At 41.8% G+C, this 27957-nt stretch overlaps 1 protein-coding gene across 2 annotated transcripts in view; it reads right to left on the bottom strand.

The window, feature by feature from the left end:
• Positions 1-5210: 5210 nt before the first annotated feature.
• Positions 5211-27957, bottom strand: part of ivd (isovaleryl-CoA dehydrogenase) — a 109119-nt gene continuing 86372 nt past the window's right edge. For both annotated transcript variants that reach the window (XM_072569286.1, XM_072569287.1), the window contains 6 exons: positions 26093-26189; positions 24590-24683; positions 21046-21127; positions 19316-19420; positions 15852-15924; positions 5211-14665 (listed from right to left, as the gene is read on the bottom strand). In XM_072569286.1, coding sequence (XP_072425387.1) covers positions 14532-14665; positions 15852-15924; positions 19316-19420; positions 21046-21127; positions 24590-24683; positions 26093-26189 — 585 coding nt within the window. In that variant the 3' untranslated portion in view covers positions 5211-14531. The remainder of the gene's footprint in view (positions 14666-15851; positions 15925-19315; positions 19421-21045; positions 21128-24589; positions 24684-26092; positions 26190-27957) is intronic.

Here is a 27957-nt window from a genome sequence, read left to right as displayed (position 1 = left end):
CACTGAGAGACTATACCGTGAGAGAGACTGTACACTGAGAAACTGTACACAGCATGAAACTGTACACTGGGAGACTGTACACTGAGAGAGACTGTACACAGGGAGAGACTATACACTGAGAGACTGTGTACGGAGAGATTGTACACCAAGGGACTGGACACCAAGACATTATACACTGAGAGACTGTACAGAGACAGAGGTTGCACACTGAGGAGAGACTGTACACCGACAGAGAGACTGTACACTAAGAGACTGTACTTAGAGAGAGAGACTGTAAAGTGAGAGACTTTACAGCAAGAGAGAGACTACACTGAGAGAGAGACTCCACACTGGGAGACTACATGAGATAGACTGCACACTGAGAGACTGTACAGAGAGAGAGTCTACACTGAAAGACTGTATACTGAGAGATTGTCCACTGACAGAGACTGTATAGTGAGAGACTGTACACAGAGAGAGAAAACACTGAGAGGGTGACTGTACACTGACAGACTGTATACAGCTAGAGACTATATACAGAGACAGACTGTACACTGAGAAGACTACACTGAGAGACTATACTGTGAGAGAGACTGCACAGTGAAAGACTGTACACAGAAACTGTACAGATAGAGGGAGACTGTACACTGAGAGACTGTACACAGAGACTGTATACAGAGAGAGACTGTACACTAAAAGAGACTGTAAATTGAGAGACTTACACTGAGCGAATGTACAGAGAAAGAGACTGTACACTGAGAGAGACTGTACACACAGAGAGACTATACTTTGAGAGATAGTGCACTGAGGGACTGTACACTGAGACACTGTACACTGAGAGATGAAACACAGAGAGATTGTACACTAAGAGACTGTACACTAGGGACTGGACAGAGAGAGAGACTGTATACTTTGAGACTGTACAGAGAGAGAGTGAGACAGTACACTGAGAGACTATACACTAAGAGAGTGTACACTGAGAGATCATATAGAGAGAGGGACTCTACACTGAGAGAGAAATTACATTGAGAGACTGTACACAGAGAGAGACTGGACTTTGAGCGAGACTGTGAACTGAGAGACTGTGCATTAAGAGAATGTACACTTAGAGAGTGACTATATACTGAGTGACTATATGCTGCAAGAGAGACTGTATACTGAGGGACTGTACACTGAGAGAATAATGGATACTGGGGTTTGAGTTACAGACTAGAATCTTTTCGAGGGGTTCATATGGTTTATATACAGAATAATGAATACCTGGGAGTGACTTCAAATTGCAATTTAATTGGAGGGTTGTTGTAAAGGCAGAGGTTTATCTACAGAATGATGGATACCTGGGAGAGAGGTACAGTTCAATTACTGAGCAAACGCTACAATGTCTCTTAACATCGATTGATCCAAATATGATACTCATGGTACTCCCTAAGAATTCAAACCTATCGGTCTTTGGCGGTGCTGAGCTGGTGTCCAAAGGATCAGTTCTGCGGAGTAATATCATTGAAAGATTGAATCGCTCCTAAACTATTTAGCCTTTAAACTTATGGTATCTTAAGTTGAAGTAACCATTTTCTTTTCAGTTTTATAACAATTGTATTTACCTTTTCATCAGAATTAAGGTTCTGTGATAACTTTTTTGATCATTCTAGGTGATTTTGACTTTTATTACTTGTGAACATATATCTGTTGAATGTGTCGTGCTGTCCTTCAGAAGTGTATCTCTCTTCCTGAGCTCTAACACTGAGCATCTACATGCATAGGCTTGATAACTGCTCTGGATAGATTTTACGTATTATCTACTTTGTAATCTCTTTAAGGTAGTGAGCAACTACATGACTTTTGCTGTTACAGATCTAACACATCCTCAGCAACAGCAGTCGTTATGAGCAAATGGTTCCCTTTAACAAAACCGCACCGATCTAATGAGTACTCTAAATAATAGGTACTTTGATCAACCAGTTTGGGAAGGTGACAACACACCTCTGTGGCCTTGAACCCAGACCTTCTAGCTTGGAGGTAAGAACACTTTTACTGCTGTGACGATGCTGTCACTTTAAGAAGGTTATTTTGTCCTGGGTTTTTTGAAGAGAAGTTGTAAAGGCAGAGGTGCCAAACATAATTATTCGGTTAAGTTTTCCAGCAGTTAAGTTATTCTAAGTTCCTCTTTCTTTCATTTGTATTTTAACTGTAGAGTTTAAATAAATTGTAGCTTGCTTAATGTCGAATAGTTTGCTCGTCACTTCACACCCGGAACACCCACTTTATAATACGAAAAGATTTAGGGTCTAGGCCACCTTCTTAAAATATTTTGAGGGGGTCTGATCTGGTCCATAACACTGCACCACAAAGACCCACACGCAACCGAATAAATGCTGATGCACCAATTCTGTCATTTGGAATGATGAGCCCAATTACTAATCAGTACGTGACAACACATACTCTCTTTTTCCCAAACAAAAGGACAAAGAAAATGTTGCACGGTGCCCTATTATCTCAGTGGAAATCCATAACATGTAATGAAATAACAGAACAAGGCTATGATGAGGGGCAAGTTCCCATAAGTAAAGGTCAGTGATATGATTGGGGAAATGACATCCAAAGATGAGCGTCACTCTCAAATAACAATGAGAAATTGGTCCCGTGCCACCTAGACCAGAGTTTGAGTTTGAGTTTGATTTATTGTTGTCACATGTATTGAGATACAGTGAAGAAGGTTGCTTTGCATGCCACACAAGCAGATTGTACATACAAAGTGCTTCAGGTTGGCAGAACAGAGTGCAGAATACAGTGTTACAGGCACAGAGAAGTTACAGAGAGAGATCAGAATTAACATTTGAGAGGTGTGTTCAAAAGTCTGATAACAGCGGGGAAGGAGCTGTTCTTGAATCTGTTCTTGAATCTGTTCATATGTTAATTCAAACGTTTATATCTTCTGCCTGATGGAGGAGGCTGGAAGAGAGTATAACCAGGGTGGGAGGGCTCTTTGATTATGTTGCCCAGTTTCCCCAGGCAATGGGAAGTATAGATAGAGTTAATAGATGGAAGGCTGGCTTGTGTGATGGACTGGGCTGTGTTCTGTAGTTTCTTATAGTCTTGGGCAGAGCAGTTGCCACACCAAGCTGTGATGCACCCAGATAGGATGCTTTCTGTGGTGCATCTATAAAAATTGGTAAGAGCTTTAGCGGAGATACTGAATTTCCTTAACCTCCTGAGGAAGGAGAGCTGTTGTTCTGCTTTCTTGACTATCGCCTCGATGTGGGTGGACCAGGACAGATTGTTGGCAATCACCACTCGCAGGAACTTGATGCTCTTGACCATCTCCATCTCAGCACCACTGATGCAGACAGGGGCATGCCCTCCACCCCACTTCCTGAAGTCAATGAGCAGCTCTTTCATTTTGCTGACATTAATGGAGAGATTGTTGCCTTTACATCATACCGCTATGCACGCAATCTCTTTCCTACATGGCTGGAACAGGATACTGATTGGGAATGATCAGCCATGATCATATTGAATGGCGGTGCAGGCTCGAAGGGCTGAATGGCCTACTCCTGCATCTATTGTCTATTGTCTATTGTCTATTGTACTATTGTTGTTTGAGATCCACGATGGTGATGTCATCAGCAAACTTGTAAATGGAGGTCAGGCAGAATTTGGCCGTACAGTCATGAATGTATAAGGAGTACACAACCTTGCAGTGTACCGGTGTTGAGAATTATGGCGAGGAGATCTTGTTGCCTATTCTCACTGACTGTAGTCTATGGATCAGGAAGTTGAGGATCCAGTTACAGAATGGGAGTGAGACCTAGGTCTCGGAGTTTAGAGATGGATTTGGTTGGAATTATAGTGTTGAAGGCAGAGCTATAGTCAATGAGTACGTGCCTGACATGTTATCCAGCAATTCCATGGATGAGTGTGGGGCCAGGGAGATGACATCTGCTGTGGACCTTTTGCACTGGTAAACAAATTGCAAAGGATCTAGGCAATTTGGGAGGCTGGAGTTGATGTGAGCCATGACTAACCTCTTGAAGCACTTTGTAATTATGGAGGTCAGAGCCACCGGGCAGCTGCAGTCATTGAGGCACGCTGCATGAATTTTCTCTGGCCCCACGGCGGTTGAGGTCTCCTTGAAGGAGGAGGGGACTTCAGATCGTAGCAAGGAGAGATTAAAGGTGTCAACAAGTTCAGGAATGTCACTGATTAATCACACGCATTGTGGCCCAAAAAGAGATAAGTTATGCTGCAGCTCTATGAGCCCTGGTTAGAGCACATTTGGAATATTGTGTTCAGTTCTGGTCACCTCATTATAGGATGGATGTGGAAGCTTTAGACAAGGTGCAGAGGAGATTTACCAGCATGCTGCCTGCCTGGAGGGCATGTCTCATGAAGAAAAGTTGAGGGAGCTAGGGTTTTTTCTCATTAGAGTGAAAAAGGATGAGAGATTACTTGCTAGAGGTGTACAAGATGTTGAGAGGCATAGTGGATAGTCAGAGACTTTTTCCCAGGACGGAAATGGCGATCACAAGAGGGCATCATTTTAAAGTGATTGGAGGAAGGTTTGGGGAGAAGTCAGAGGTAGGTTCTTTACACAGAGTGTGGTGGATGGGTGGAATGCACTGCTGGCAGTCATAGTAGAGTCAGGTACATTAGGGCCATTTAAGTGACTCTTGGATAGGCACATGGAAGATAGTACAATGAAGGGTATGTAGGTTAGTCAGATCTTAGAGTAGGATAAAAGGCCAGCACAACATTGAGGGTCGAAAGGTCTGTACTGTGCTGTACTGTTTTATGTTGTATGTTGTATATTCTAACCAGCACGGATACCATACACTAAGTTTGAAACTGAGGATAAGGATCTTGCTCCCTAATCTAGATTGGGAAGTGAGACTCACACGGAGTGAATATAATGCTGCCTTGTTTATTTTAAGTATTACCTTTCATTGCTTAATAAAAGCTTCCTGAGTGCTCTGGACTGGGGAGGAATGTAAACTGAACTCTTACTTTTCTCAATTTTTATCCATAAGCAGGTGTTGTTTAAGATTATTTCTCTCTCCTTTGGAATAGGCTGTTATCTGTTTCCCTGAGACCATCATTTTGTGAATTTCTGAGACAGTTTTACCAAAAAAAAGAGGGACTTTTCCCCAGCTAAATAAAATTTAAGGAGGGTTACTTGGACTTTAGGCTTGTTGGATACTCTCTTTTTCTTCTTAGAATGACCAGTCATCAATCGGTAAAAATTAAAGAATTTTTATTAAGAAGCAGTGACTGTTACATTCTGGCTGCCGAGAATAAATGTGTAACTATGTCGATTGTAAGGTTGGATTACATTTTTAAACATGAAGACACTGATAGCTTATCTTAATTATATGTAATTTTCAAGCCTTAGCAACACAATAAGCCAATCACAACATGACATTCCATCAGTAAGTCACTTGAACCGTTGCAACATCAGTTAGGCCTGGTTTGCGGTAGCTTGTGTACGTGTTTATATAAGTTTGTTCAACACCCTGTTTGTCATGGAACCCTATTAGCAGCAAAAACAAATTTAACTATTATACGATATTAACTCAATCAGATAAGCTGTTTGCTTGCATTTTTAACTCTTATACGACATTGGCTCAATCGCACTGTTTTCCACGGCTGATACAGGTGATTTATTTATGCCACAATGGAGCACATTAGACATTTCTTCATGATCAGTTTCATGCCAAACAAAATCCATAACAGTGACATTTGGTATCCAATAGGATTTTAATCACGAAAACTACAGCAGTTACAATGGCTTCATCGGAGAACAGGTTAATGGATACAGCATTTTTGTGTTGAGGAGGGTACTTGTCTCCAGTATGTATTAGAGGACATTCATCAGCAATTGAATGAGTTCAGGGTTTCTGCCCAACAGGGACCTTTTAACCAGATTGATTTGAGTGTTTGAGATTCTGGACTGATTGACTGAGGAGAGCAAGCAGTGATATTAGAACCACAGTTTGTGTTTATGCCGGGGATGAACTGCATCCATAGGCATTGGAAACCCCACCCTATAAGACCGGATCAAAATGGGTCATCGTCAAGGACAGGATGCAAGGCTATTGAAAACGAGCTAGAGTCTAAATGGTATCTGATCTGATATGGAACACAGAGAATGCTGGAGAAACTCAGGAGGTTTGGCAACATCTGTGAAGAAAGAAGCAAAGTCATACTGGACTTGAACTGTTAACAGCAACTTGTGTTTATGGTTCAGATTTCCATCATCTTTATATTTTGCCTTGACGTAATTATATCTCCTGTTATAGTATCAGACATGATCATTATTGCAACTACACAATAGTCAGTTCCAAGGAATAATATTTGGGGTATGTGGATAGATGTTGATTTGTCCTTATCTTTGTGTCGCAATGGTAGCAATGTATAATCAGTCACAGGTTGTGAGCTGAGTAATGCCTCTGGCCACTTCACCTATCAGGGTGTATGTGGAGTTAGGTGGGTCCTGAACAGAACTTTAAATTTGAGGATGAATTGGAAACATTTGCTTGCTGTGATGTCTATCCACACGGGAAAGGTAGACACTCCATTATCAATAATGGTGTACTCCTCTGCATCAGAAATAGCAGGAGGTGAACAGCATTTGGATCATTCAAACTTTTATGAAGATTGCCTGTTCTCAGGAGACTGAGTTAAAGTGCCTTCCACACAACTTGCCAGCCAATTAAGTCATTAGAAGTGTAGTAATAGTGTAAAATCTGCCTCTCATTTCGGCATGTTTTTATGCCAACAGGCAAAATGAACCATTGAAAGAATCCATCTCGTTCTGACCACATCTCATGGTGGCTACAGCCTGACAACTAGACATTTACTGAGCTCCTGGCCATCAATACAGATACTCTACAGCTGCATTACACACCTCTATTAGCTGTCTCCACATTCATGTTGCTCTAAATTCAACAAGAATCTTAAATTGACCGGAGGTCTTGACACCATGGATCATTTGCACAGCAGTTTTCTTACCCATGTGCATTACAAATCGCCAATAACCCCCAAATAAAGGTACAAGTTACAAGGTAGCCAGGAAGGACCTAACGAGAGAGCGAAGATAAGTGAGGAGAGGACATGATAACCTGTAATCAGATTTAGTGAGATTAGATTAGATTACTTACAGTGTGGAAACAGGCCCTTCGGCCCAACAAGTCCACACCGACCCGCCAAAGCGCAACCCACCCATTCCCCAACATTTACCCCTTACCTAACACTACGGGCAATTTAGCATGACCAATTCACCTAACCTGCACATCTTTGGACTGTGGGAGGAAACCGGAGCACCCGGAGGAAACCCACGCAGACACGGGGAGAATGTGCAAACTCCACACAGTCAGTCGCCTGAGTCAGGAATTGAACCCAAGTCTCTGGCGCTGTGTGGCAGCAGTGCTAACCACTGTGCCACCGTGCCGCCTAAACCTGTTGGCGGATTGGATCAGGGAAAACCCTAAAGCTTTCTATAAGCATATCAGGGATAAAAGAATGACTAGAGTAAGATTAGGGCCAATCAAGGACAGGAGTAGGAAGTTGTGCGTGGAGTCAGAAGAGATAGAGGAAGTGCCAAATGAATATATTTCATCAGTATTCACACTGGAAAAAGACAATGTTGCCGAGGAGAATACTGAGAAATGGGATACTAGACTAGATGGGATTGACGTTCACAAGGAGGAGGTGTTAGAAATTCTGGGAAGTGTGAAAATAGATAAATCCCTTGGGCTGGATGGGATTTATCCTAGGATTCTCTGGAAAGCCAGGGAGGAGATTGTCCAAGCCTTGGCTTTGATCTTCATGTCATCATCATCAACAGGAATAGTACTAGAAGTCTGGAGAATAGCAAATCTTGTCCCCTTGTTCAAGTATGGGAGTAGAGACAACCCTAGTAATTATAGAATAGTGAGTCTTACTTGAGATGTGGGTAAAGTGTTGGAAAAGGTTGTAAGAGATAGGATTTATAATCATCTCGATAGGAATAAATTGATTAGGGCAGGTTTTGTGAATGGTAGGTCAAGCCTCACCAGCCTTACTGAGTTCTTTGAGGTGACTAAACAGATGAACAAGGGTAAAGCTATTGATGTGGTGTATATGGATTTCAGTAAGGTGTTTGATAAGGCTCTCCATGGTAGATTACTGCACAAAATACAGAGGCATAGAATTGAGGGCAACTTAGCAGTTTGGATCAGAAATTAGCTAGATGAAAGAAGACAGAAGGTGTCCATCCTGGAGTTTCTTTACTAATGGTGTGCCGCAAGGGGCTGTTTTGGGCCACTGGCTGTTAGACATTTTTATAAACTACCTGGATGAGGGCATAGTAAATTTGCAGATGACAAAAAGTTCGATGGAGTTGTGGATTGTGCCAAAGGATATTGTAGGTTACAGAGGGACATAGATAAGCTGCAGAGCTGGGCTGAGCGGTGGCAAATGGAGTTTAATGCAGAAAAGTGTGAGGTGATTCATATTGGAAGGAGTAACAGGAATGCAGAGTACTGGGCTAATGGTAAGATTCTTGTAGTGTAGATGAGGAGAGATTTTGGAGATCATATACATAGGGCTATTAAGAAGGCATATGGTGTGTCAGCATTTATTAATAGAGGAATGGCATTTCAGAACCATGATGTCATGCTGCAGCTTGCAAATCTCTGGTGTGGCCGCACTTGGGAGTATTGCGTGCAGTTCTGGTCGCCACCTTATAGGAAGGATGTGGAAGCTTTGGAAAGGGTTCAGAAGAGATTTACTAGGATGTTGCCTGGTATGGAGGGATGGTCTTACGAGGAAAGGCTGAGGGACTTGAGGCTGTTTTCATTAGGGAGAAGGAGGTTGATCTAATTGAGACATAAGACAATCAGAGGGTTAGATCGGGTGGACAGTGAGAGCCTTTATTCCTAGGGTGGTGATGGCTAGCACAAGGGGTGATACATACAGGACAGATGTCAGAGGTAGTTTCTTTACTTAGAGAATAGTAGAGGTTCGGAACACACTGCCTGCAACAGTTGTGGACTCGCCAACTTTAAGGGCATTTAAATGGTGATTGGATCAGCATATGGACAAGAATGGAATAGTGTAGGTTCGATGGGCTTCAGATTGGTTCCACAGGTCAGCACAATATTAAGGGCCGAAGGGCTTGTACTGTGCTTTAATATTCTAATTTCTAAAGACCTCAAAACTGGGTACAGCAGATGGATGTAGCCTGAGTAGCAACCTGCAGCATCAATGTATTTTTTGATTTATACTGAATGATGATAATAGAAACACACCACCATTAGCTTTTGTCATGATTTCACTAAGTTGGCCCTGAGCTTTCACTGGGAAACAGGCCAGAAGATTGTGCGTGACTGCTGCAAGATTATGCAAGTACAATGAGCATTCTTTGAGGTCTTAAGTCTTGTAAAGGTTTTGCCCCAGCATCGCTGCCAGGGTTAATAATTCCAGATAATAAAGAGTAGCTGATGGAACAGATATTTCCTTCAACATTTAATTGTGTGCAGACACTATAAATATTCATCCATGACTGCATCCCCATATTATTTATCATACAGCAAGGACTACCTGCACATCACTTGACTCGACATGTAGGAACATTGCCTAGAACCAATCTTGGGTATCCCACTAAGCTAGCTTGTCCCCAGGCTGAATTGCATCTGCAACCTTGAACATTTTAGCTGCCAGATTGGCAATGATTCACAATCCTTCATTTTAAATTTCTGTTGATATCGCAAGAATCTACCTTATGAAATGACCTCATGAGGCATCTAATCACGGGCTTTCTACAACATCAGCTCGGCAGCATCTCATGAACCTTTCTCAACTCCTACCTTAGTGGCATCATGTAAAATTCTAATTTGACACAGTAAGCTATGCTTTTTACCCCTAGAAGTGACATTTTGAATTTCTTATACTCTTCCCTTTCCTGTTGATCACAAAGGGGATCTTTTCCAATCCCGTCTCGAATCTTCTTACTAAGGAATATCAAGCTGCTGAGCACATAGTTCCCTGGCTCTGATGTGACCTTCTTTTAAAAACTATGAAGCTGCTTTTGGTCCAAGTGAACTAACTTTCAGAGAATCCTTGCTAATATCCAATCGAGTCTTTTAAGCACCCTTAAATGGATATTATCCTAACCTAAAATCCTAAATTAGAGCTGTCCGAACACACGCTGGAAGGTATATTTTCCTATTAGCAATGGTATTCAATACAGGAGAGCCCCTAATCTGAAACATAAACATTAACTACAAGGGTATACACTGTGGCAGAATTGTAAATAGCTCTGCTCTAACCTGCAGATCAATATGAATTTACCACTTGATATCAAGCAATAGCCATTAGTGGCTCTATACGTAATGAGTTTTTTTCACATGACTGACTCTTGTGATTCGTGTCATCATTATCAGAAGTTTCTTGGAGATCCTTTTAGGTCTGTCTCCAGTGAATTCAATACTTATTCCCGGGTTTTCCTGCCTAGAGTTAAATTCCTTGAGTGAGTAGCATGTCTTCTCTGAAATCCAATTCACCTTTGGGCATACCTCATCAAAGATTCTGTTATTGATGTAACCATCATCAGATACAATAGCACACACAACATAGATGTACAAACCTGTATCACAATATACAATTGTCAACACATGGATGTCTTGCCTTTTTAATCCCTTCTGTCCTGAATTAGCAAACCTATCGGCTTCATAGGTCGGCACTGTTCCTGGTCCATTTGCTTGATAACCCACTTTACTGCAGCAAACAGCCAAATACCACCATGAGCTGCTTCTCCCACGCATTTCATCAAATATAGAATACCAAAAGATGTTGCACGTAGCTTTTATTGAATCAACTGTATAATCACATCTATAGTCTACTCATAAATATCCCACAGAGCATTCAATGATTAAAAGTAATTCCCTGATAGGAGATCACATTGGTGTTGTCATTCAGAGTGAATGCAACTACAAGCAACAAGACTATATCCAAATCTGAAGTTATCACAGATTAGGTCCATTCAATTTAAACAGACATCCAGCAGTAAGTTAAACAATAAGTGTGCATTAATTACTTACTGCTGAGTGAAAAGCCCCAATTCTGGAATCCCCTGTGTATCTCTCGACTTCTCTTTTTCTCCATTAAGATATTCCTTACAACCAAAAATGTGGTCAACAAGGTAAGGTTATTTGCCCTCATCATTTTATGTGGTACATTATTAAATTGTGTTTGATAACTCCCTGCGAATGTCTTGGGGTATTTTACTCTTCAAAGTGCGACATTAACACTTGCTGCTGAATGTAGGTATTTATTGACAGAGAAGGAACTGAGTGTTTTTGAACATTAAAGGTATCTGTAGCGCTCTGTGACCCAAATAAAGAGGTCATCAGATACCATCACCACATGAAGACATCACTCTCCAGTCTCTTCGTATATAATTCCATCCCTGTGTCAGGACAATCCACAGCTAAATGCCTCCTAAAACACTTCTTTAATCTGACTGTAGACATAGTTCAGATTAGTAAATCAAGCACCACCTATCCAAGAATCAAGAGTGAATGACCTGAGACAAAAGAGTTAATTGATGAATGCTTCAAACAATCTATCCTCAAGAGCACCTGATCTTTCAACTTTGACTGATATATATACAACCATTCACAACAGACTAGGGTTGCAAATCTGCAGTAGGGTTAGGGTTAGGGTTAGGACTAGAGTGCTGCAGACAAATCCAGAGAAACATCAAGGGGCATAAAAGTGATTCATCATTTTATATAATCACCACATTAATTGTTATAACAATATCGGAGATTGAAATAAAATGCTTTGACATTCAAGATTTATTTAATCGAGTTATGAAGGAATTCTTTGCGGAAAGGCATGACCACCGGTGGGAATGTAGGGTAGTCAAACAATGTGATTTCAAACCAGAGTAGGTAACCTTGCATTTAGACCCATTGTGTATAGTGTGTGTGTGTGTGTCTGTCTGTCTGTCACAAGGAACAGTACAAGTGGCACCGTGCACAAGTGAGCAGATTCCACAGCGTTACATGCAGCCAGATTTCACCAATGGTCATCACAGATGACCAGAGCAAGCAGAGGGTTGAGTTCATCTCTCTGGTAAATGGTCTTGTCACTCCTTTACGCACAATCCCCTCTATTCAGCTTGTTGACCTACCCTGAAGCAATGTTCTGAGTGCAAATCATTTTATATACTTTATACTTCAGTGAAATTAACCTCCCTCTCCCCCACCCACCCCCACCTCCAGATTGAAGAATTTTAGCTTCTCTATTCTTTCCTCTCAGCCCACACTTATACACTCCTGTTACATGGCTTTCACATTGTGCATCACATGCTTCTTGGCAGGTTACAACTGGAAACTCCAGAACTGGTGACAGGTGGGTTTCTACATGTTAAGCTTCCCAAACGATAAGAGCTGCAAGATATACTGAAAGGAAATATAATTTAATGGAAATTTAACCACTCACAGGTAAGACCCATTGAATATCTAAAATGACAAGGATGGAGCTGTAACGGGTTTGGAGGCTCAAATCTATCACAGTTTATTCTTCTTCCAAGTCCAGTTTTGTTACATTTCTCTCAGGAATAGGCAGGTTCATTTGGGAATAAGAGAACCTGGAAAATTAAACACTGTAATTTTAATTTTATCCAAGATGATTTTGTGCATTCCTGTGCCTATGTTCCATGTTCCTATTAACTTGCCATGCCTTCAGCTGCTTAAGGGTTTAATCTTTGGAATTAGCTATCCATCCCTCTTTGCTTTTAACAGTTGCTGTTTAAAACCTACTTCTTTGATCAAAGTACTTGGTCACCACTTGTCATGCTTCCTCCTGAGGCTGTATCAAATGACTGGCTCACTATGCTCCGTTGAAGCGCCTTTGGACATTTTACTGTTAAAAGGTGTGATATAAAAGGCAAGCTGTTGTTCACCTTAGAAAAACAAACAGAAGATAAAACAGACCCTGCTTTACTATTACCATCTAGTACAGCTGCAGTTCCAGCCAACATCTGTACAACAGGAGCTGGGTTGACAATGTGTTACTTTACTCATAGATCCCACTAGCTAAATGGCTTCCTGCAAAATGCACTGAGTTGCAACAGCAGTGAACACACCTTAATAATAAACAAATTGAATACCAAGAGCTTGTTCCTCAGCACTTTTTAAGATTCCCAAGTTTAGGAGTCTAATTGTGAGGTTGATAGTGTGGAGACGTGACATGAAGTAGTGAGCAGGTTCTCTCTCGCTCCTTGTTATGTGTGTCACTGGCTTTCTCGCAAACATCCTGTTCCTCCAGGAGAGAAATCAGACTTCGCAGTTGTTATTCACGACTGAGACCACATAAAAACATAGAAATCTGAAACAAAATCCAAAAAGGTGTCCAATGGAACAACACCTACAGTTTTTACCTAATCTCCCTTACATATGACTCCTGACCTGCACCAACATGGTTGAATAGGAACTGAAGAGTCTTGCTAAGACACTCGGTTGTATCAAAATCACGGTTCAAAGACGAGCTACCACAACCAACTAGGCATGGGCAATAAATGCCTGTCCTGCCTGTGACACCCAAACCCCCAGATTGAATAAAACCAGCATTAAAAGTAAAAATTGGACAAAGCTCATCCACCTTCCAGAGCCTGTCACAAGTGGGATATCTCACTCTGAAATGTTATGTAGTAGCAAGATTAAATGCTGTTTTCTGGTCTCGAGTCAAGCACTTCCCATTTTAATGATATGACCCTGATCTCAGGTTGTGCAGAGACCGTCCAGTCTTGAGGGGAAGGTTAATTATATACAAAACTCCACCACAGCAGGATAATATAATGAGTGATACAGAATACAACTCTCCTGAAACCCTCTGACCTATTGTGAGCAACGCCAGGGGAGATGGGGTTGCATTTATTATTTTGAACGAAGCGGGGGCCCGCTTTGGACAGCTTGCAACTTTGTTGCTGCTCTGGAAGGAAAGTCAACCATCTGCTGACTCTCGCACTCTAGTTTTTGCAACAATGACAGCTGAACATTTGAAAAGTACAATGAGATCCTGAAGGAAAGGTGGTATGTATAGATTATGTGCAACTGCACCAGCAACACTGAATAATCCTGTCACATAAGTATGAGGTGCTGCAGAGGGATAATTCTGTGACATTTGCATTTAATTTCTCGTCTGCAAATTAATAAAACATCACACAGCGCATTAACCAACAGACTAGAGTGATGATGCAGAACCAATTTTTGTATTGCATAGAGCATCCTGTTGCTCTGCTAACTGCAGAATGCTCTCCTTCCTGTTCAATCGAATAATCGTGTTCAATGGAAGTCAATATTCATGATTTTACCACAATTCTAGCCTTGCAATCGATACTTCTATGAACGTTGGATGTCCTGTTAGAGTCCAAGGCACTTCAAATAACAACGGGTACACACATCTTAAAAAGTTAATGAAATATTGCCGCAACGCACTAAGTTGTGCGATGTGTAGAATGAAGAGACACATACGAGGCCTTGTCTTTAGGGAGTGGTTGGGAAATTAGGTTATTTGTAAATGGCGTTAAATGCTCTCCCAATGATGAGTCTCCTGACTTCACTGGTTCCAGCTCCTATTTCATACAGCTTGGCATCTCGTAGAAAGCGACCCATAGGGTAGTCATTGATGTATCCATTGCCGCCTGCAATTGCAAACACATAGGTACGAGCAGATTAGCACAAGAGATGATTAGCAAAAACCATATTGTCTGCATAAATTCCAACAAGACCATGTCTTTACTCAGCCAGTTCCCAATCCCAAGTATTAGACAAATTATAAAGCACAGCGCTAGAAAACAGATCTTACACTCTATAGGGTGAAGGTCCTATTATAATGGTTAATTTTATGGTTTATGGTAACTCAGAGTTTCAGTCTTGCCATGGCAGTTTGAGAATTTGAATTCAGTTAAAACAAAACCTTTAATTGACAAAAGTAGAGATTAGTTCAGCTGTATTATGTGCAATGGGAAGAAATGGAAAGAGGTAGCATCAGAAAGAAAATCAGAAACACTACGACAAATACTTTTGTCCACCCTTCGTCCCCCCCAAAATTTTTGCAACATGCAGGTCCATCTATGATTCCTTCATTTTCAGGGGTTCACTTACATCTCCTTTACAGTGAGAGACAGAAAATGAAAAAACATTGGTCATTTGAAAACTGACGCATCTTTCACTTCCAGCTTATAAAGTCTCTCCAGCTGAAATGTTGCTCTCTCTGCATAAATCTGGCAAGTACTCCTGAGTATTTGGCTTCTTAATCTTCCCAAGCCACCAGTACTTAGGATCATTCAGCTACTGCCGCACCCCAATCATCTTCCACCGTCCCATTAGATCCAAGACTCTGTCAGCTTGGATCATTATCCTTTAACAGGCTTACCCAACAATAACCTATCAGCCTTGCTTTCAAACGTTTGGTTGGCAGAATCGCAATAGCTTTTTTGAGAGAGGCAAGTGTAAAGTTCCATTATACATTGTGTAAACAAAAAAAAGACATCCTGACATCAGCCCGAATTTTAACACTGAGCCCTACTGTTATGGACTCCCCAACAAGAGAAGACGCTTTCTCTCTATCTCGCCTATCAAATAATTCAATTGCCTTTGGCAATTCCAAAATTTCCACCCTAGGCACTCTCCCAAACAGCATTTGAATATGAAGACACTGCAGAGGTTCCCTGTTCCAATTTGCTCTGACGTGCGGGGACTACTAGTCAGCCTTTTCTCTTCTTAGCCAATTATTATTTGCTTTCCCTCTCTCACTGTGTGGTGGCCTCACTGGGTTGTTCTCAACCCTTCACCCTCAATCAATCATTTAAAGGAGAGAGCACTCACCTAGACACTGAATGCCATCCAGGGCGACTTTAGTAGCTGCCTCTGCCGCATAGAGAATCACACCAGCACAATCCTGAAAAAGGAAGGTGAGGTAAATGAGGTTCTAGCTCTGGTGATACTTTGGTCTCAAAAGTGTGTTAGATAACTGGACCCAAAGTGTACAATCTCTTGATCAATACTCCACACTGCACAATATCTCACGGAACCGACCTGATGGATCTCAATGCCGTGCAGATTTCTAGTATGTGAAAAGGCATGATCTTTATACATAGCAGCAGCTTCCAAGGCCTCAGAATGTTCTAAGCCACTTTGTCTCCAATAATATAGGCTGGGACCTTTTTCCTGGAGCATAGGAAATGAGGGGTGACCTGGTAAAAGTTTATAAAATCATGAGAGGCATAGATAAGATAGATAGCCAATAACGCTTCCCAATCTGGATGTAGGTTGGCTTGCTGAGCTGGAAGATTCATTTCCAGACGTTTCATCACCCTACTAGGTAACATCTTCAGCGGGCCTCCAGGCGAAGCCTTTACTGAAGATATTACCTAGTAGGGTGACGAAACGTCTGGAAATGAATCTTCCAGCTCAGCGAGCAAACCTACATCCAGAACCTCAACCTAAGCTACAAATCTTCTCAAAACTCACTCTTCCCAATGTCAGGGGAGTCTAAAATCAGTGGGCATAGGTTTAGGGTAAGAGGGGAGAGATACAAAAGAGTCCAGAGTGGCATTTTGTTTTCACACAGAGGGTAATGAGTGTCTGGAATGGTCTGCCAGAGATCGTGGTCATGAGGTGGAGGTGCCGCTGTTGGACTGGCGTGGACAAAGTCAAAAATCACATGACAAGAGCTTATAGTCCAACAGATTTACTTGAAACCGCAAACTTTCTCAGGCAGCTAGTGAGACAGAATACATTGGACACAGAATTTATAGGCAAAGATCAAAGGGTCATGCAACTTATGCAAATGTACTGAACAAACTTAGATGGCTATCGAGTTTTTAATCAGTTAGAATGGAGGTGCAGGTTTTGATTAATATGTAAATCCCTGCCCCAAGAAACTTCAGGTTTTATTAGAATAAAGGTGACACCTTAGTGGTGGAAGGGAGTACAATTTTGTCATTTAAGCAACATTTGAACAGGTACAAGGATGGGATAGGTATGGAGGGATATGGATCAAACACAGGAAAATGGGACTAGTTTAATTGTGAAAACTGGGTAGCATGGGTTAGGTGAACCCAAGGGCCTGTTTCCATGCTGAAGACCTTTATGACTCTAATACATTTTGGAAGTGTAGTCACTGTTGTAATGTAGGAAATGCAGCAGCCTATTTGTGCACAGCTAGTTCCCTCAACAGAAACATGAGAATATAAAGTATGACAATCTGTTTTAGTGATGTTGGTTGAGGAATTGATACTGCCCAGGACACTGCAGAAGTCTTCTCAGTTTTGAATAACACGATGGAGCCACCCAAAAAGATAATAGTAGGGGTGGCTGCAATTTAAAATCTTGCACTGACTATTAAACATTGAGAAAGAAGAAACAGGCATATAGATAATTTTACTCATTAATTACAATTGATTGTACACAGCATTTGAACTATATTTGATCAGTAAGCTTTTTTTAATCTTTGCTTGGAAGATGTTTTAAATCAAAAGTACAACTAAACAAGATACAAAACGAGCAGCAGTGAAAGCAGAGAGGAAAATAGCATCAAAGCAAGGATGTGTGGGAAAGGGTACTGATACTGCACTTGGAAAAGGGGAAACAATGGTGCAGTGGTAGTATCATTGGACTGGCACTCCAGCTCTGGGGACAGGGGCATCAAATCACATTACTGTAGCTGGTAGAATTGCAATTCATTTAATAACTTCTATAATTATCATTAAAAAAAACGTGAATAACTAATATAGCCAATCTGCTGTCACTAATCTGCAATAGTTCCAGCCTACATATGACTCTAGATCCTCAATAATGTGGTTGACTCTGAACTGCCCTCTGGAATTGCTGAGCAATTAAGGGCAATCAACAAATAATGGTCCTACCAGCAACACCAACATCCCAGGAAGAAAAATAGATAACCTGGGAAATAGAGATGTGGATTCATAAAAGATCTTGGTTAGTTTAAATAAAAGAAAAAAAACAAACAGCAGATTTAAAAAGAAATGTTAAAGAGATTTGACAGAATGAAGGGAAAGATTATTTCCTCTGGTAAGGGAAATGTGCCAAATGGTCACTAATTGAATACTGCAGCTTTAAGGGAATTCTCACAACATCTTCAGTGAGACCCTGGAATACTTTCACAAGGGGAGCAGTTGAGATAGAGACCAGTGCACCTTTTAGTAGAAATTGGGATCCATATTTGAAGCTAAAGGTAGAAGGCTATGGGAGAGAACAGGACTGCACTGCTGACTTTGAATTGCTCAAGCATAGAGCCAGCACAGACACAAGGACTTGAATAGCCTCCTTGAAACCTCTACCATTCTCAAGCGAGGGACACCATAGGACTGTTTGAGAGCGCACATAGGCTTTCTACTGAAGGAGCCCTTAAACAGATTTCATCATGAGAGACAAGTGTCCTGTTAGAAATTTTTCTTTAAGTTTCTCTACACATTCTTAAGGAATCCTTTAGTCCCTGCATTTCCTAGAAAGTTGCAAAATGTACCTAAACTGTAAGCATTCTTACCGCAGCAGCATGATATTTCCAATTATGCCGCTATCCTCAGTGAGGCTGCAATGAGTTTTTTAAAAAGTGTTTATTTTAAACATCAATGTATTGCTTCTCCATAGGCATCCGACTCTGATTGTTCAAACTATCAAAACAAAGATTAGACATTCATTGAAAGTGTGCTTCCCACTCCAGGATGCCACAAAGCTGTTGCAGAACAACATACAGGTGGTGATGTGAATTTCTGACTGTCAAGGTGAGATGTCATTATCACCGTCACCAAGTTAACATTAACCATCGTTTAATCTAATACAGCATTGTTCAACCCAGAAATCTCCCTCAATCCTGCTCAATAACCTGTCTTTAGTTCAACAGTGGACAACACTTGTCATGGTGGGACTAGATAAATAGCACAGACATGATGGGCCGAAGGGCCTCTTTCCATCCTGTAAAACTCTATGTCTATGACTCTACTGTAACTGTGTGGTCATTTCTAATTTCCCATACGAGCCATTCAGTATGTGAGATTTCTAACTTAATGCCGATCATCGCTATGGTACATCCACAAAGGACTAGATTGAAGCTGCTCCAACTTGTATCAAGTCAGACCCCTACAATCAGCAGATTATGCTGAATTCAACCTCAGTTTATACAAATGACCACTACAGACTCAAGTCATGAGTGAGGCAAGACTTTGTGCAAACATTTTAGAAAGTGATTATGTACTAAGCTTTTGTTGACAATGAGACTGCTCATACAGTGGTCCACAAGGATAAACCTCAACTTCCTCTTGCCTTACCTTTGCACTCATGTGTCCCATGTCACAAGCTCTTGCCACGTTGTATACGTACTGCCTGCAGGCACTCAGGTTGGTATACATGTCAGCCATCTTGCCTTGTAAAAGCTGCAGTAAAGGAGGCAGTGCAACAATTACCAAGTTAAACACATCAAGGAGACACAACAGTTGGCCCATCTCATTACAACTCCCAACATTGCTCTGGGTAAAATACACGGATAAAACAAGAACATTGTCATGAACATATAACTGCACCAAAGACTGAGGTCAATGGAAGAACAGGAGAGTAAGACAGAGAGAAATGCAACTAAAATTAGGGAAAGGCTTCTCATTTCTGTTAGTAGCAGGTCAATGAGTCAGATTCAAACCTAGATGCTCAAAGTGGAAACAAAACTCAATTGCTAGGTCTATGATGTCCAAAATGGCTGAGATTGTGCTGTTAAGATGATTTTATCCTCTAAAATTAGAGTTCTTTTAACCACATTTAGGGTTATCATACCTGGGCAGGGTCCATTTCTATCGTGCCCTTACACTCCCAGGTGCTTCACAGGAAGGTTAGCAGACAAATGACACAGAATTAAAGGAAACAACAGAACATAAGAAATTGTTCTGGCTAAACATGAACAAAGTGATGGAAGATTGGATTCCTGTTCAAGAGGGATTTTTGTCCACTTACTTAAAACTGCCGATAATCCCTTTGTGACATCCTCACCATTTTCCTTCCCACCTATTTTTGTCTCATTCACAAAGTTCATCCTGAAAATGCCCCCTTATCCCAGTTCTGCTGTCCAGTTTTCAATCCTCCAGGACTTCCCAGAAACTAAGGGCTCTTGGAAGATGCCTACCTGTGCAGCCACTATTTCTCTAGCTACTTCCCTCAATATCCTGGGACACATCGCATCAGTTCCAGAAGAGTTATCAGTAATTAATCTCATTAATTTCCCGAGCACATTTTCCTCTATTGATGGTTAAATTTATTACCTTTTCTTCTTTTGCTCTTTGGTATATTTTTAAATTAATTTTGGAATGTTGTTAGTGTCTTCCACAGTGAAGCCTGATAAAAATTATTTTTTCAACTACACTGCAATTCCTGCTTCCCCATTATTATTTTCCCAGCCTTGGTTCTGTAAAATGCCTATATTTACTTCGGCTTCTTTCCTTATATATTTAAAGATGATTTCTCAAAGTGCTTTGCTCACACAGCAAGATGCATTGAGAGATCACAATGCTTAAAATGTTAACTCTGTTTGTCTCTCCACAGTTACTGTCTGACTTGCTGATCTCTTCTCCCCATTTTCTGTTTTTTTTGTTCTGAGCAAGGGTCACCAGACCCGAAACATTAACTCTGGATTTCTCTCCACAGATGCTGCCAGACCTGCTGAGATTTTCCAACAATTTCAGTTTCTGTTTCCGAGTTCAGGCAACTGCAGTGCTTTGGGTTTTTTGGAGAATGTTTTTTGCCTTGTCCTTTTGGATCTTCAGCAATGTGTGTCCTAATGTGAGGAAGTAGGAAGAGTGAATTTATTAAAATAAAAAGTGTAAATTTATCACATTCAGCGCTCCCTCTAAGCTGCATGGCTGCTCCAGACGTCCGCATGCTGACACCCTTCCTAGCATCAAATTCCAGTTCTGGACACTGCTGCCATGGACAAACCTCAGAATTCCGCACAAGCAATAACAAAATTAATGAGATTGCTATTCCATTTATATTCAAAGGCTCTGTGGTACCTTACCTGAAACTCTCCAATCTTCTGACCAAACGCCTCTCGGACATGCAAGTAAGGGAGAGCATGGTCCAGGACGGCCTGCATGATGCTACAAATGTGAAGATGTTAAATCAAACTGAAGAGCCAAATCCCAGACGTCTCATTCTTTCCCAGATCCCATAAAGTATACTGTAGGACACTAACTCTCAGTCTTCCTTTGACTTAGAGTCATGCAGCATAGAAACAAGCCCTTCGGTTTGACATGTATATGCCTACCAACAAACACCAAACTATACTGATTCTATTTACCTGCACTTGCTCCACAGTGTACTATGCTCTGGCATTTGTTTCTAAATCTACAGGCATTTAAAAATCGAAATTTGACTATACATACCAAGTCTTAATTTACCTTGCTCTCTTTGTGAATGGCACATATTACAAAGTGGTTGCACTGCAGTGAAGTGTGCACAGATAGAAAGGGAATCAGTGACCATCCAACAGAGTAAAAGTCAGTCAAGCAGGAGTCCTCTGGACAATTTCCCTCTCCTCTGACAGGGACATTGTTCTTCGAGGGAATGCAGTGACAGCCAAGACTGTGGCACCAATCTATATGGAAGTACTGGATGTGTTTATTATGTTTCAACAACCTTCAGATTCTGGAACCGTCTCAACAGATTGAGGTATGGCAGATGTAGCTCCACTCTTTAAAAAAGCAGAGGGGGGGGGGGGGTAGATATTGGGAATCACTGTCTGTTCACCTTAACAGTTGTAGCTAAAATGCTGAAATCTATTCAGTGGAATGTGAAATCAGGACACTTTAGAAAATACCAATGGGATTAAACAAAGTTAACATAGATTTGTGAAAAGGAAACCATTTTTAACAAACCTACTAGATTTTTTAAGGAGATGACTAGTCTAAATGAGGGAGAAATACTGGATGTGCTATATTTAGATATTCAGAAAGGTTTTGATGAAGTCTCACATAAAGAGGTTAATGTGCAAAATCAAAGCACGTAGGGTTGGGGGGTAATCTACTGCCATAGATTGAGAACTGGTTAGCAGTAAATAGAGAGGCATAGCTGGGTCATTCTGGAGTGAAGGTAATGACAGTGGATGAGTGCTTGGATCCCAGCCATCCACGAAACTAGGATTGTAAGTGGTGTGGAGGATGTAAAGAGACTTCAGAGTGACTTTGATAAGTGGAGTGAGTGGGCATATGTGTGGCAGATGCAGTGTAGCATGGATATGGGTGAAGTTGTGTAATTTGATAAGAAAAGCAGAATGGCAGAGTATTATTTAAATGCTGATAGATTGGGAAAGGATGATAGAGTCATTGAGTTATATAGCAAGGAAACAGACCCTTCGACCCAACCAGTCCATGCTGACCATAGTTCCAAACTAAACTAGTCCCACCTGCCTGCTCCTGGCCCATATCCCTCCAAACCTTTCCTATTATGTATTTCCCCAAATGTCTTTTAAATGTTTTCATTGTACCCACATCCGCTACTTCCTCAGGAAGTTCATTCCACTCACAAACTATCCTCTGTATAAAGAAATTGCCTCTCATGTCTTTTTTAAAATCTTTTTCCTCTCACCTTAAAAATGTGTCTCCTAGTTTTGAAATTCCCCACCCTAGGGAAAATGCACCTACTATTAACCCTATCGATACCCCTCATGATTTTATAAACTTTTGTACAATCACCTCTCAACCTCCTACGCTCCAGTGAAAAAAAGTCCCAGCCTATCCAGCCTTTCTTTATAACTCAAATCTCTACACCCAGCAGCATCCCGGTAAATCTCTTCTAAACCCTCTCCAGCTTAATAAGAACCTTCCCATGACTCGGCGACTGGAACTGGACACTGTACTCCAGAAGGGGCCTCACCAATGTGCTGTACAACCTCCACATTTGATGATCAGCCATAATGGGCTGAATGGCCTACTCCTGCTCCTATTTCCTGTATGCATTAGCCTTGTCATCCTCAAGGTGGTCTACACAATGATTCCAGGTTACTTAAGGTTCCTCAACAAAAATTGGTTTGAGTGCACTTTCAGACAAAGGAAGTCATAACAAATAGCTTGCTCTTTAGGTGTCAGAGTTTGTTTATATTCGCACTCTGAGTCATTGGGTTAAGGAATAAATTGCCATTACAGAGACATGGCTACATAATACAAGCAAATGTGCTCAATTCTTAGCAGAGTAACTTGAAATCATAAACTCTGAGTCAGATGATTTGAATATGAACATAGGAGGTATGGTTAGAAAGTTGGCAGATGACACCAAAATTGAAGGTGTAGTGGACAGCGAAGGAGGTTACCTCAGAGTACAACAGGATCGTGATCAGATGGGCCAATGGGCAGAGGAGTGGCAGATGGAGTTTAGATAAATGTGATGTGCTGCACTTTGAAAAGATAAATGAGAGCAGGACTTCTATACTTAATGGTGAGCTCCTGGGGATTGTTGGCGAACAGAGATCTTGGAGTGCAGGTTCATAACTCCTTGAAAATGGAGTCACAGGTATCTAGGATAGTGAGGGTGATATTTGGTATGCTTATGTTTATTGGTCAGTGCATTGAGTACAGGAGTTGGGATGTCATGTTGCAGCTGTATGGGACATTGGTTAGGCCACTTTTGGAATACTGCATACAATTCTGGTCTCCCTGCTATAGGTAAGATGTTGTGAAACTTGAAAGGATTTACAAGGACATTGCCAGGGTTGGAGGGTTTGAGCTATAGGGAGAGGCTGAATAGGTTGGGACATTGGATGCTGAGGGATGACCTTATAGATGTTTATAAAATCATGAGAGGTCTTGTTAGGGTAAATAGACAAAGTTTTTCCATGGGGTGGGGAGTCCAAAACTAGAGGGAATAGGTTTAAGTTGAGAAGGAAAAGATTTAAAAGGAACCTAAGGGGCGACTTTTTCACGCAGAGGATGGTGCATGTGTGGAATGAGCTGCCAGAGGAAGTGGTGGAAGCTGGTACAATTACAACATTTAAAAGGCATCTGGATGGGTATATGAATAGGAAGGGTTTCAAGGGATACGGGCCAAGTGCTGGCAAATGGGACTGGATTATTTCAAGAAATCTGGTCAGCATGAATGAGTTGGACTGAAAGGTCTGTTTCCATGCAGTATATCTCTATGACTCGAAGGGGCAGATGGCCTTATGGTCAATGATGCCAATGAACCCTGGTTGATGCCACATGCCTGGAAAGAAACTGGCTCAGCTGACATGCCCCTTTTAGTTAAATTGCCTAGCTGTACTCGGTAGTAGTCGAACTATTTTATTTATTCACAGGATGAGGGTATTGCTTGAGCATTACCATATCTCTTGTCAGGGGCAAAGTTGAGAAGACCGGACCTTCATGGTAATCTCAGCTGGTGCAGAAAATCATTTAAAGTCCCACTGGATTTCAGAGCAGAAACCAGTAGTGCAAAGTTCAGATCTGAGATATACAGACTGAAAAGTGCCTCTTTGCATTTAAACAATGTCTTTCATATCAGACTGTCAAGCATTTGTTCAGAGGATGAGACACATGAACAATGATAATTGAGTGAAGATCACTACTTACCCAAGAGGGCCAGCAGACAGCACAAGTCGCTCCAAGTCAAGACCACTCATCAAAACATAGACTCCTTTGTTCAATTCTCCCAAGATATTTTTGGCTGAAATCACAGATATCATGTAGATACATGAACATCATGTCTTTAAGAAGTGGGTTCAGGTCAGTGCTGCAGCTGTGTATGTAAGTGAGGCAGACACTCCCCAATATAGCAACAGACCTTTGTAAAGGTTACATCACCTTAGTTACTTTGTTTACTAGGAATCCTTAATGCACTGTGTATCTAATCACTTCAGAGATTTGTACCTGGTCACTTTCTTCAGCACAAAAATCAAAGGTCACAAGAACCCTGTCAATTTGATTTACTCCAGTACTTATTAAAATTCATGAAGCTGACTGGCATAAACATTTAATTGCAAATTGGACTGTCTATTGTTGTATGATTTTAAAATAGTTGGGGGAACAAGGCAGCATTTTTATAACGTACTGTGCAAGTACAAAACAGATCCACTCACACATGTTTGCCTCACTCACCCTCATGTAACTGATAACTGTAGTTTTATTAGCCTGTATCCGAATTGGAGAAAGAAAGGAGTGGTGAGCAGGGTTCGACTATCTGGTGCATGGTCACAGAATGATATATCAAACATTTATGAAGCAGATCCTTACAACATCCTCAAGGGCTGGACGTGCCGAATTGATAAAATCAGTTTCCATCAGTTTGGAAGGAAGTGATTCAGCCCATCTTGCCTGTGCAAGGCCTTTGTAAGGGCTATCCAAATAACCCCATTCGCCCCTGCTTCTTATCTATTACAAATTTTTCTTTTTTCTTTTCAACATTATACCTACCATATATACTCAATGACTTGGAGGCGGTGTTGGACAGGGGTGAGCAAGGTTAAAAATCATACATCAGGTTATAGTCCAACAGGTTTATTTGGAAGCACTAGCTTTTGGAGTGCCGCTCCTTCACCAGGTGGCTTCCAAATAAACCTGCTGGACTATAACCTGGTGTTATGTGATTTTTTAACTTAGTGAATACTCAAGTAATAGTCAAATTTTTTTGATTACCTTTTAAGGTTAAATTTATGGGGTCGACTACTACATGGATGCTACTTTTGAGGGTCTGAAATTCATGCCCGTCAAACTTCATATCGTATCATGAGCAGAAGCCCAAATGATCTCTAAACGAATTTAAAAAAAACTAATTATGGTAATTCTGAAAACCCAGAGCAGTGGACAACAGCCAGCAGACTGGAAGACCAGGTGCAGAGCAGAACAACCAAACTGGAAAGCTGGAGTGGGATGTGATGACCGGCGCACGGACTCAAACGTTGATCTAGGGTCGACCTTTACACGAGATATATGGAAAATTCCAGGTTATTTGGAAGAAAAAAGGGGGTTGACTTTTACATGAGATCAACTAGTAACTGTAGTACTGTAATTGCTTTTCGAAGTTAGTCTTGAATCCACTTGTACCAAATTAGAGCCAAAAATTGAACAGTTTAATACCTGGCACTTCGCAGTCTTCAAAGATTAGCTCACACGTGTTGGAACCTCTCATTCCCAGTTTATCCAGCTTCTGAGCCGTACTGAATCCAGGCATGCCCTTAAAGACAAACAAAGGGTAAAGGGGATGCCAAAAATAAAGCATGAGATAGAAAAGGACATCAAATTACGAACCGTGGCTGCATGGACAGATACTCTGAGCTACACTGGAACAAGATTTTAACGGAGAAAGCAGGTAGATGTGTATAATCAGCCCTCCTGTAATCAACTTGGTCAATTAGCAAGTCAGACACAATAGAGAGAAAGCAGAGTTAATATTTTGAGTCTCTTAATCAAGAAACAGCTAGGAAAAGGTAGGGGGAAAGGAGAAGGCTGGGGGGAGAGGTATAGGCAGGAGAGAGAGAGAGGGAGGGACTGGGAGTGGGGCAGAGCGAGGGGCGAGAGAGTGGGGGGAAAGAGCAGGGAGGAGGGAGAATGGGGGGGGGAGGGAAGAGGGAGTGAGGAGGGGGCAAGGGGGCAGAGAGAGGGGAGGCAAAAGAGAGCAACGGAAGGGCAGGAGAGAGAGGAGAGGGAAAATGAGAGAGAGTGACAGAAAGGGTGAGTGAGGGAGGTGATGAGTTTGGGGAGGGGGGGAAAGAAGATGAGACGGTGGGGTGAGATGAGACAGAGATGGGGGAACAGAGGGGGGCAGTGGGAGTGATACAGAGAGAGACAGAGATAGACAGAGAGAGAAAAGGGCGTAGAGAGAACAAACGAAAGGGGGGGGGAAATGGGGACATATATGTATGGGGCCTTAGAAGGGAAGGACTCCTGCAAAGATACTGACAAGGGAGGGAGGGAGTATAAGAAAAAGAGGGACCCTGTTATAATTGTGGGAGGGAAGAAGTGGAGGAAATGGGTCCGACACAGCCCTGTCAACCACAGTGTGGGGGAATCCTTGGTTGAGGAAGAAGGTGGCAGGCAGCATCATCAGAGATGTGACAGAGACAGAGAAACTAGGAGAATGGCAGGGTGAGAGGATATATACCCGAGGTAACTGTGGGAGTTGGTCCGTTTGTATTCATGGCCAGAGTCATAAGTGTGTACTGGAAAAGCACAGCAGGTTAGGCAGCATCCAAGGAGCAGAAAAATCAATGCTTCTTCCTGATGAAGATCTTATGCTTGAAACGGTGATTCTGCTGCTCCTTGGATGCTGCCTGACCTGCTGTGCTTTTCCAGCACCACAGTCTCAACTCTGATCTCCAGCACCTGCGATCCTCACTTTCCCTGATATTGGTGGCCAGCCTATCCTCAGATATAATTGATGTACTGCAGAAAGCGACATTGGCAGGGCCTGGAGCAGGACTGGAAGAAGCAATGTTCCACATACCCCACAAAGAGGTAGGCGTAACTGAGTACATGCAGGTACCTGTTGCCACCCCTTGACTTGGAGAAAGGGAGAGGAGTTAGAAGAGAAATTATTTAGGGTGAGGGTGAACTCAGCCAGTCAGGGAAGGGTGGTAGTAGATAGGGATGGTTCAGGTCTTTGCTCCAGGAAGAAGTGGAGAGCCCTGAGACCATCTTGATATGGGGGGGGGGGGGGGGGGGGGGGTGGAGGGGAAATGGACGTTTAAAGAGATTGCATGCCCAAGGTGACATTGAGGGAGCTGGCGTCTGTAAACTGTAATCTTTGAAGCTGACACAGAGTGGATGTAAGTGAGAAGGGACTGGACCAGACAGGACAAAATAGCTTTGGTCAGGTAGTAACAGATGAAACAAAAGTACGGCCAGACAGTCCAGTTGGTTGATTTTGATGAGAAGGTAGACATTGACAGACATTCTTGACAGCGTGTAGAAAGATCTAATTGCTGACTTACAACAGGATCAAA

This window comes from Chiloscyllium punctatum, chromosome 4 (genome assembly GCF_047496795.1).
Source record: "Chiloscyllium punctatum isolate Juve2018m chromosome 4, sChiPun1.3, whole genome shotgun sequence".
Classification (NCBI taxonomy): Eukaryota; Metazoa; Chordata; class Chondrichthyes; order Orectolobiformes; family Hemiscylliidae; genus Chiloscyllium; species Chiloscyllium punctatum.
The sequence above is the reverse complement of the archived record's forward strand: the minus strand, read 5'-3'. Positions and strand labels throughout refer to the sequence as shown.